We start from the raw sequence: 11,441 nt of genomic DNA, 5'->3' as shown, positions 1-11,441 counted from the left end.
CCTCCAGGTTTAGGGCTGTACGTTACACCTTCTGTCGATCGACAAAGAGATATGTCAGACAAAATATATCTTGAGGCACTAATTATAACATGCAATTCATAGGATGTCAAACCTAAAACATGCATGTATAAGAGACACTATAAGTGGGTTACGATGAAACAAAATTATTAAAGTGAGAAAGAGTTGAATTTTGATGAAGTTGAAGCAATGTCTTTCTTTATCATGATCAACTGTAGCTTTCTAATTTATTTCTTCACAGATAGTCGTGGATCAATCGTGTGAGACCGTTAAGATGATAGATTCTATCTTTTTGCTGAAGAAGAGACACCATAACATAGAGAGAAATGAGCCATTGTCATTGACTGCCCTAACAAGGGACCAAAGCCTACCATGAACACACATTAATGTATGTCAATGGTGTGCAAGTAGAGGAAATCATGTATTAAGCTCCATGAGAGATGTATTGCAAGAAAAATCATTCACTAAAGCCTTCTTTTTGACTCAGTTGACAAATGACTTGTTAGAGGGAACAAACCAAAACAAATAAAAAGTGAAACAGATCTTTCTTTTCTTAGTCCGAAATAAAAGAGCTAGAAGGGTCTCAAAGTAGTAGCAGAAGAAAGATGTAGCATGAGTGCTGCCTTGAGACAGCAGATGCTATAAACGCAAACAATTCAACACGAGTTTTGCCATCTCTTAAAAGAGTAATAGAAGGAAAACACAGAATTGCACCATTATGCAGCTGTAGCAGCCTGCTTGCGCCTCCGACTCCATTTAGGAGTTGTCTCGATGAGCTTATGCGGCATGAGTTGCCTCTCCTGCCTAGTCAACTTCTTGAAATTGCTGACTCGTAGCTTCGCAATCTTTGCTTCCTCTTCGGGAGTGGTTTCCCTGACCACCACTGTCAAGCGGCATTGGGGCCTCTCCATGATACCAGACCTACCTTTAGCATGGTATGATACTTGCTTAAAATACACACCTTTCCCCACAAAAGCTTCAGCTACGAGAAAGGGAAAAAAAAAAGGATAACAAAATAGTGAAATGGCGAATGGATCTCACTTATTATAAGTAGCTTGAAACATTCAGGTTACCAACTAGGAGCCGGTCTGGATCGAGTCCATGGTTATGTGTTGCATTTGCGCGGGCTGAATGGATCACCTGCAATACAATCAAAATGTAGACGAGAGAAGGTAGTATTAAATCAAGTCAATTGTTCTGCAGTTTGAAATGATTTTGCACTGCTCGATACCTGATAGACAGTCTTTGCAGCTCGTTTCACAATCAGTTGCAATTGCAACAGAGCGTCTTCAACACGCATTCCACGTACTAGTTTAGCGACCAGATTAACCTTCTTTGGACTCTGTTATCAATAAATCAAATATAGATGGATGATAAAATTAAAAGCTCAAGGGGTGTAACCTCAAGGTTTAAGTAAATACTAAAGGTGATTCCATAAAAACTGTAAAAACTGGTTTGGGGGATGTTCAAACATGGCAAACAAGTCTTAGTAAGCAAGACGGTGCTTTTCAGCATTTAATTATCACCTTAAACTAAATACTGGTTTATACAATTATGCCACAGCGAATTCAGAAACAAATCACTGAGTAAATGAACTTGATAGGGTTCTCATCTCATGTGAAAATGGACTTACCATCTAAAATGAACAAGATATACAATGATAAGAATCACATCTGTTATCTGACACGATCAAGAACTAAGCCAAAGATCTATCAGAGTTCCGAGAACTACTAATTCAACACAAATCATGAAGCAAAAGAACAAAGTTCAGAATGGCATTTGTTAGGATGCATCATCATTAAGTGAATTAATAATCTGGCAATTATTAATCAGAAACAAATGCAGCCTCAAGCCTTGCAATTAGATATAAGACTTCAAACACAGAATCTTATGGAGTACGGATGATAATAATGAAAAGAACCATGACTTAAATTAATGTATTAAGATATTCTAAAACATGGTTAATTCTTGAAGGACATAATGGCAGAACCAGAAAGATAAAATAGGTTGGACAAGTACCATAATGGATGGATAAGCAAAAGAAGTTGGACGTCATGTACTATAATTTTCAGGGTAACTTCCATTTAATGTATATGGACAGACCATAGCAGAAGCGAGGATGATCTAGCATGAGTAAACAGAACATTAGGCTCAGACACGTCTTTAATCTTTAAGTAGTTTGCTAAACAATATACTACTTAGGTGTGGGGAATTAGTACAATAGAAGATATTTATCTTTCATTTTTAGAGCATTAAATTGCCCTTGCTACCTATTTCATTTCAAAACTTGAATAATATGAACCTACATAAAAATCAATAGACCTGGAGTATCTAACATAAGTCATTACCTCTTATATCCAAGCCAAATACATTGATGAGAAAAATGTATAAAGTCATCTCAGCAATGCGTACAAATTACTTGCACAAAATGCATTTATCAGTTTCAAAATCATAAAATTGGAAACAAGCCTAGTAACACTTGCACAAGAAAAAACAAAAAAAAAAGTAAAACTATAAAAAATCTGTGATAGTTGAAGTTTTACTTGGCGACACAGAGAAGTGGTGAACATTTTGTTACTACATCTTTATTTGGAAATGAGAAGTGAAAAATCATGGATAAATTTACAATGGAATCAATGATGTTTGGGATGACCTTATACCTGTCTTATTTTTTTCTTAATAGCTTGAACGGTCAATGGTTTTGATAGCCCATCCTTTTTCTTGGTCTTCAGAGAATCTCCAATGAGAAGAGGAGAAGAGATAGGTACTGCATCAGCTTCAGCCAACAAGCTCCTTGTACTGGAAATTTGCTACAGTAGCACAATGTGGGATCAAATATCAAACATGTATTATTGCTCAAACCTAGATGAAATCTGATAAAATAATCACAGAGAGAATGATAATTTTGACAAGGAACAGCATCTTACCTTTTAAGTGTGTGCAATAAAATGTCATGAAAGACAATGAATAATTTGAGGTTTTAACAACACAATTTTGTAGTATCACAGGAATCCAGTACCTCATTTATAGATATGCTTTGTTTGAAATAAAAAAGGGATACAGTAGACTATTTTTGTGTGCCAGTACAATCTACAAAGTAAACTTTTTAACCGTGTCCTTGAGTTACCAGAAATTGAAAAGCACATTTCAAAGATCAACTTTCTACATGCAAATCCAGAAGATTGATAATTTTGGGAATTAGAAAAGTTAGGTGGCATGACAGTTCAAAGGTAAAGCTTATGCATTAGATGTGCAATTTAAGGCAATTACCAGATGCTGTAGATACTGATAAAGAGGCCTTCCAACTTTTGCAGAAGAAAAATCAGATACTCTCCATGGATGTGCAAATTGACCTGCAATAAGAATATTAAATTTTTTATTATCAACCTAAGAAGAGTTAAATTATAATGGTTAAGGTAAATAGAATATCTAAGATTTGAAGGGAAAAAACTAATTTTTTGATCAAATATACAATTTCAAAAGGATTCTACATTTGAAAGTCTTCATTTCAGAGTTCAGACAACGTAAAGATTCCGAGAGTATGTTGTACATGGAGACAGGAAAATCCACAAGCATTCAGGTTAAAAAGGGTAAAGCAGGAGTTTGTACAAGGTAAATTATGTTGAGTTTGTCCAGAACCTGGATTTCATAACAAAGACATTCTTTATGAATAAAATCAAAATCATGTGTGAAAAACTAGATTGACTAATTCACATTAGGATGTCTTGCACAAATAGACATAAAATTTTGGATGGAAATTATTGAAAAGATAAGAGAGTCATGATTACCTGGTGAATGGATCTTTGTGCAGCTGCTATACCCAGTGCTATATGTCCGACAATTCTGCTCAGCCATTGTAGTGACCTGCCGAAAAACAGATCGTAGACAATGTTGCCATCCAGCCATGATCCAGGAACTGCAAGATCCTTAGTCAATCTATATATAATGAAATGAAAGATTAGTAGAAATAATATAAGAAATAAGAGGGCATAGAAACATTGTAACTTTGCTTACATTGGCAAATTTTATAGAAATCATATATTTTAATTTGGCTGTTTCTAAAGGACAATTAGGAATCACTAACCAACAGGGTGACTGTTTATGATGGAGATCATGCCAAACAATCTCATTAAATTAGCGACACCAGAAAGTAAATGTCGTTACAAATTAGCAAGTGCAATCTTTGCTTGATGCATTTGTCATTTTGAAGGTTAGTTTATAACTGAGAAAATCTTGTGGGTGCAAAGAACTACAGTCACAAAAACAGCTGTGAAATTGTTCAGGAAAGTCAATGTGGTGTTTCATAACTTAGTGAAAATTGATTTTAAAGGTTTAGGTGTTTGGTAAAGCTGTGATAAAAGTCAGAGTAAAAATGACATTGAAATGACAAAAACAGACACAGTGATCAATAGAGATAATTAGTATATTAAATATTTTCATCTAAATGTAGAAATCAATAAATGATTTATTTGAATTAACTTTACAATTTTAACATCAACTGAAAGTTTCATAATATGAATATGAATATGTTAGAAAATAAAATGTCAAATACCCAATAATATCTGAATCTCAATAAATGAAGTTTTCCATATATTTATTATAAGTATATTATTCATCATCATTGTGAAGCTTTGTTAGTCCTACCTATTGTTATATCACTAGTTGAGATTGGCCATGAATCTTGCCTTTGGCAAGAGGCTGTTTCCAGGATTTGAACCCCTCTATTGACAGCAACCTTACCGTTGCGCCAGGCTCCCCTTTTGAAATGTTATGCGGGGTCCGGGGAAAAAATCACTAGTAATATTATATCACTAGTAATATTAATAAATTCAATCATTAGTTAAGTAATGTCCTTCTGTTCTCCCTCTGCCACATACTCTTCCAGTCTAACTGATTTACCTCTTTTACCAGTACAGGCTATTTGTTGCTTTTGAACATATTTGTACCATCTCAAGCATTGTTACTCACACCCCAAGTGGATCTCCACAATCATTAACATGGCATGAAAACCACAAAGACAACATGACAATCTCTTTGACACTTGCTAAGCTGTAAATACGATAAAATAAGATGTAGTAGATTAAACTTAAACTTCATAAAATAAGTTACCTACATAAGCAACTAGGAGTCTCTTCAGCTAGTGGCTAGGCGGCTCTTGTTAAACGACCCTTTTAAGGTGGTCTAGGCGACTTAGGTGGATCTAAAGAAAAAATAATATTTTTTTTCTAATTTGTTGGTTCATCTGACATTAGTTATATTGTCTATTTTTTGATTTGTAGAACTATACTAATTAAAAAATAGTTATATGTTTTTTGCAATTTGGATTTCTGAATATGAATTATTTAATTTTGTGTGTTGGTATGATGTTTGCTATTATGCTGCAATGCGAAAAATGATATGTTTCTTTAATGTTATGTGCTTATTGTTTAGTTATCAATTATTTCTTACTTATTAGTGATTGCAAATTTTTTAGTTTGGTTATTATTGTGATATACATACATTAATATTGGTCATTCTTAACTTAATTTTCTTCTTGCCTCATCATCAACATTATTCTAATGAACCTTTGATTGCCTAGATACTAACAAGTGGGCTAACCACCTACCACCTAGATCTACCTTTTAATACCTAGTATATATGTACTTCAAGTACAAAAGTAAAATAAGATAAATATAACTGAGGAAAATCCCAAAATATAGCAACACTATGTGAAGTGTCATTGGAGTAATCCAACTAGTAAAAATTGATCAACCACAAGAAGGGAACAAATTCTAAATCTTCTCTCCTTGTGACCCTGGAGGGGCAAGAGGAGTAAGCAAGAAAAACAGAGTGGGAAAGCACCATGAATGAGATTAACAAAGGTAAGATACTCTAGCAAAATAATACACTAAATATATCCACGACAATTTTATTTATGAAGTAACCCACTGCTAAACTACTGTTTTATTTTTTGTGAATACTAATTAAATGAGTGTGATTAGACCCACTCATGGATGCCAGGCCAACGCTCTCCCAGAGAAGATAGGTGACACCAACGAAAAGAAATTAGCATGTATAATTGCTATGGTCCAATCATCTAATTGAAGGCTCCATTTGTTATATGAATCATTAACCATAAAATATCATCGTTCACAAGTAATTCTTGTAGTGTTATGCTATGTTATGTTAAGCCTTAAGACCTTCATGTCCTAACTTAAAGTAAGGAATCAGTATATCTGCCGTCTTCAATCTATATTTCTCATCCGCACAACGGGAGAGGAGACGACCAGAGGGTGCTGCGACTGTTCGGAAGTGGGGAAATTGGGGAGCAGACGATAAGGGAAGGGAAGGGAAGGGACGGCCGAAGAGGTCCGCTGATGCTCTTCAGGAAAGGAGTTGGAATGGAAGGGTTTTTTTTTTTCCGGAAAAAAGGAACGGGGAGAGGGAGAAAAAACTGCTGGTGGTGCTGACAGCGACGATTGCTGCGGCCCGCAGGGAAGCGGCGGCGGCTGTCGCCGGAGACGACGACGAGGAGGAGAAATAGAAGGTAGCTCGCAGGCGCACAAGCAATGAGTGTCTGCGAGAAGCTCCCGAGAGTGGGAAGAGGAGTTCGTGCGGTGGGGATCCGGAAGATGAAGAGAAGGGTCAAGCCGCCCAATTTCCGATCCTTCTTCGCTGCGAGTCTACCAGACGACTAAGCGATGGTGGGTCGTTCCTCGGTGGGGATCCATCATCATCATCATCAGAAGTAGTGGATTAAGGAGGAAGGGATTACATTTACCGGTACTCGCTGCTGGTCGGACTTCTGAGGAAGTGTCGATCCCGCGCTCGTCACCGAGTGGTCGGCGCTGATCTCAATAATGGAAGGGGAACGGCCGGCGCTGCGAGTCGCAGGCGACGGCGGCTGGAGGAGAAGCGGGGTAGAGTTAGGGGAAATGACGACTCGGAGATTTTGCAACCGAGAGAGAAAATTTAAGGGATAATTTCATTTCATCTCATTTCATTCTATTCTACCTGCCATATTTAAATTGTTTTTTTAAAGTAGCCCCTGTAGATTTTCAGTGTGTCAAAATGTCCTTGTAATTTCATTTTGTTTTTTCATTTTAGCTCTAATATTTCGTAAATTTGTTAGCAAACCCCTCCACTATTAACAAAATCAATACCTCTGAATAATATATAACTATATAGAATAGTAAGACATGAATGACACAAATAAATATATTTGATATTAATTTTTAATAAGAGCATTTGTTGAAAAAACAATTTGGTAATGGGATCGATCAAATTTTATTAAACTTTAAAATAAGTTAAAAAAATATCTCTGTCTCCTCTCCCACATCCACCATCACTGTACAATTCAAATTTCAATTGCCTTCTAAATTTACTTTAATAATTGATTAAAAATTTTTTTATAAAATAAATCAATCACAAAATTAATCAATTTAAAAAATTAAATATCTAAAATAAAAAAAAATCTCTAACTTTATTATTTACTATGGTATTTGTCCAGACATCTAAAATGTCCAAACCAAATAAACATACTTTTAAATATTCAAATTCACGCTAATCCTTTAAAATTTAATTAGTATTCATTATCTAAGGACCAATGAGGGCTGAAATTGTATGTGCAATACAAAAGTATTAGTTTGAATCAACTAATCTAAATTATCATTAAGCATATGATTAAATCTAACAAATGATTCTCCAACATACAAAAGGTGAAACGTGCGCCTAACAACACTTTATGAAAATTTAAAATGTAAGTAACATTAGATATGACTATGTACGCATGGTACTTACTAACGTCCCTTGTAACCAATGTCGAAGTTTCATATCTTACACGGGCTATTAAGACATTCGACATAGTACGCATGGTATTTACTAATATTTAGAGGGGATATGACCACAAATATTGAATTATGAAGCATGATCAAGATATTTGAATATGCCCAAATTTATGTATGATGGAAATAAAAGGAACTCTATCTCAATACATGACACAGACCATGAAGGGAAGTAAGACAATAGAGGAGTCTTTTGACATCTTGCTCGACAGAAAGGCTACTTCTTAGGACACTGGATAGGGCATCAACTCAAAAGCTCACAATCTCAAACGCTCTGCCTATGTTTTATTAAGCAGCATTTTTCTTCTCCAAGAGTATCTCAATCATATCGGCAGCATCTTGCACCGTCTGAATGGTCTGGGCGTTTTCTTCCTCCACGCTGATACCAAATTCCTCCTCGAGACCCATCACGACCTCAACCTGCATTAGAAATTTGATGTTTAGTAGCCTTATGAAACAATTCCTTCTCTTCAATCACAATAATTATCAACAATAGGTACGATGATGTTTCTGAATCCTTGCATGCAACAATTCTCGTCTTGAATCTTGACGTGTATTTTGTAATGACAAATTTTCTGTAGGGCAAGCCATGGACTTCTGGCAAGCTATATGGTTTTACCATACTAACATCATAGAAACAAGCTATTTTGCAACTTTATCAAAAACTAAGAGAAGATGGACAAAAGGATAAGAAGTTTCTTGTCAATGTGGCTGTTATTACAACAGAGATGGAGAAAGATTCACTGGTTTTTTGTATAGGTGTAGAATAGTTACATAAGCAGAGTTGTACGATAAGAGTTAAGAATTTTGCAGATATTTTGAACAGTCATGTAGAAAGTAATGTGGAAAATTTTCAAATAAGGATGCAACTGTTACCGTGTCGAGCGAATCGGCCCCAAGTTGAACAAAGGTGGATTCTCCAGTAACCAGAGCATTCTCAGCAAGTGCCAACTGCTTCTTCACAATTGAGCACACCTTCTCCAGCGTCTCTGGCTTGGCCTGCTCAAAGAACCAGATGGTATATCATACAATTTCATGGCAAGAAGGAATGACAGATATTGGTTACAATTATATAATATCACTTGTGCATTATGTAGGATTCCAACTTAAATGAGATTGTTAAAACATAAACCATACGAATTGTGGAAGATGTAGGCACTCCAAGGGCAATATTTGAAATGCAAGATCCATTAGGCAAAAGATACAACAAAAACAAGACGTGAATCCCAAAATAATCTTATGGCTACCTGTGTTCCCTTATTTATATCAAGTGTTTTTTTAAGTCTAAATGGGAGACCAATTCATGACATCCAGGTGCTGTTAATATCAAAGTCTTTCAAGTCCCTGTTAATTGAACTTTTATTTTTTTAAAAAATGATCTCTTTCCCATACCTTCAATCAAGGTTGTTAATCATCCTTGGTCGAATGATTCTAATGAGTTTTCAAATTCTCTTATGCCTAGAGAATTAATTAGAAGTTTATAAAATTAATTTTCAAATATGATATTATTATAAGAAATAAGATCATAATTCATGACAAAATAATTACATTCATATTGCAATTCAATCAAAACATCAAACAGCGAAGGAACTATAGAAGTCATGTAGCACTTATTTATATCACTGGTAAACGGAAACAACTTGAGCTTGTAAACCACAAGGTTATCAAAACTGTAGTCTGGATAGCTTACAAAACTTCACCAGAACTATGTTATATTAATTTAACAATGGGGAAAACTATGAAATACTAAATATATGCAAGAGAGAAGATTAAAACATCACTGGCTATCAGTACTAAACTAACTAACTATCCAATATTATTCAATCTGACATTGACAAACAAAAAATTAATTCCATTCTTCAAACTATATACCCTTTCACCTAAAAAACGTTACTCCATAGAGCAAAGCATGAAGTAATTGAATGATAGACTTCTCAATTCAATAAGAGGGTGCCAAGCCCTTGGTTGATGTTCTAGGAAACTAAATTGGTAATGACTTAAGATGAGCGACCAAATTCACTAGCTCCAACATTATACAAAGTAAAGGAAAAAAAAATGTCAATGACATAATTTTACTAAAGGAAAACGTTAATGAATGCGGTTAAACACCGTAAAGTACGTGGAAGCATTAAATCTTTGTTTCCATCAGCGCATTATACAACATTTTTTGAGTGGAAGATATTGAGTGTTTGCCAACCTACTTCATTAATGTCTAGCATCTTTACAAATTCATATTTGTGTTTATCTCAAGCTGAAATTTACAACCTTCAGATTTTTTTTACGGAAACCAGATCTCAATGGATCAGAAAAATGACATACCAAATGAGAGAAATACATAAACATAGACAATGTATACACAATGGACAAAGAGAACATACAGCACAAGAAACCAGAAAGCGCGGCGCTGAGCGGATTGAAACAAAGCTCTTCCTTTGGCTTGTGAAGGAAACTGATTTGAGACCAGAGAGGTGATTAGATACCTGCAAAACAGGGAAAATATATATATGACATTTTGGTTTGAACTGAGAGAAGAATAAATATCATGAGAAGAGTGGCATGTAATCAGTTTTGAAACTTTCAAAATTGAGCAATGGTTGCAATATAATATCACCACATTATTCCACTTGCTGAGTAGACAACAGGACAATAAGAGTATACTGAAAAACAATCATGTAGTAAAGTGATCTTGCAACTACATCGCAACAGGATGCTTGAAATATAAAAAGATAGAGACAATTTAAGCAACTGGGGAAGGTAGAAGCAATAGAAAATTGCACGTGCATAAATGAACAAAAAAACAGATGTGATATTAGCATAGAAGAGAAAGTAAACAGTTGAGAGATATTCACGGTGTGATTCGTTATTCTCCATAAAGTTAAGAGCCCTTTCACTTGATAGGCCCTCTCAATCAGAGATAGAAATTAGCAATGTCAACATCGGATTTGATATGAAAATTACATGTATATGCAACAGCGATCGTACCACCAGGATAGAGAGAAAAATAGGAGCCAAGGTTGACAGAGAGGAAGAGAGAGATGGAAGAGCAGGGTGAACACATGATACAGGTAAGAACTCATCTAGGTAAACATGAGATAATCCACACTCATCTAAACAAGCGACAATTTATTAGATCTTGAATCACAAGGCGATATCCAAGCCGTATGCTCTCCAGAACATCTTATACTCTCATTTATAATGAATGCGAGCAACCTGCAACCTACTTTTCTAGGAAGAAAAACAAGGCTACGCCTTAAACGACGTAAACAGATTTTCGTCACATAAAAAAGTGTTTTATTTCCTGGAATATTAGATGAATCTAGCATTTATACTGATAAAGATCGATCGTAACAAGAAATAAAGAAAAGATTTCACAACTTCAAGAATTTCAAACCCAGACATAAACCCTCATGAACAAGCAATGTGCGTTGCAGAGGAACTCCAGTTCATCCTTAATATAGTTGTTCGATTAGCTTAAACTCAGAATCCAAACAGCAAACAGTTACGAAATCAAATCATGGGACTCTATCAATAGCTCAATAATACGCAAAATAAATCAACCCACCGCTTCCAATAGGAAACAAAACAATAAAAGATTATAAA

At 35.1% G+C, this 11,441-nt stretch overlaps 2 protein-coding genes across 4 annotated transcripts; both read right to left on the bottom strand.

Annotated features, from left to right (window-relative positions):
* Positions 1-562: 562 nt before the first annotated feature.
* On the bottom strand, positions 563-6,921 carry LOC141819183 (uncharacterized). 3 transcript variants are annotated; one of them, XM_074706533.1, is made up of 7 exons: positions 6,773-6,921; positions 3,807-3,954; positions 3,289-3,371; positions 2,679-2,828; positions 1,250-1,360; positions 1,092-1,158; positions 563-1,000 (listed from the first exon to the last, which is right to left on the bottom strand). In XM_074706533.1, the coding sequence occupies exons 2-7, from the start codon at positions 3,922-3,924 to the stop codon at positions 735-737; spliced, it is 795 nt and encodes a 264-aa protein (XP_074562634.1). In that variant the 5' UTR covers positions 3,925-3,954; positions 6,773-6,921; the 3' UTR covers positions 563-734. The 3 variants fall into 3 exon arrangements, with proteins under 3 accessions (XP_074562634.1, XP_074562635.1, XP_074562632.1); XM_074706534.1 differs by having other exon boundaries at positions 3,807-3,934; XM_074706531.1 differs by having other exon boundaries at positions 6,779-6,921.
* Positions 6,922-7,909: 988 nt separating this feature from the next.
* LOC141819184 (acyl carrier protein 1, chloroplastic-like) lies at positions 7,910-10,321 on the bottom strand (the record flags this gene model as incomplete). The annotated part of the gene is given in 3 exon segments (XM_074706535.1): positions 7,910-8,261; positions 8,718-8,840; positions 10,220-10,321. Coding segments are annotated over 3 exon segments (357 nt in total), but the record flags the coding sequence as incomplete, so codon positions are not given.
* Positions 10,322-11,441: the final 1,120 nt, after the last annotated feature.

This window comes from Curcuma longa, unplaced genomic scaffold, assembly GCF_044706935.1.
Source record: "Curcuma longa cultivar G26 ecotype Majalengka, Jawa Barat unplaced genomic scaffold, ITB_CL_G26_1.1 contig_28173, whole genome shotgun sequence".
In the NCBI taxonomy this organism is placed as follows: Eukaryota; Viridiplantae; Streptophyta; class Magnoliopsida; order Zingiberales; family Zingiberaceae; genus Curcuma; species Curcuma longa.
Note: the sequence above shows the minus strand (reverse complement) of the source record. Positions and strands in the feature narration are given on the sequence as shown.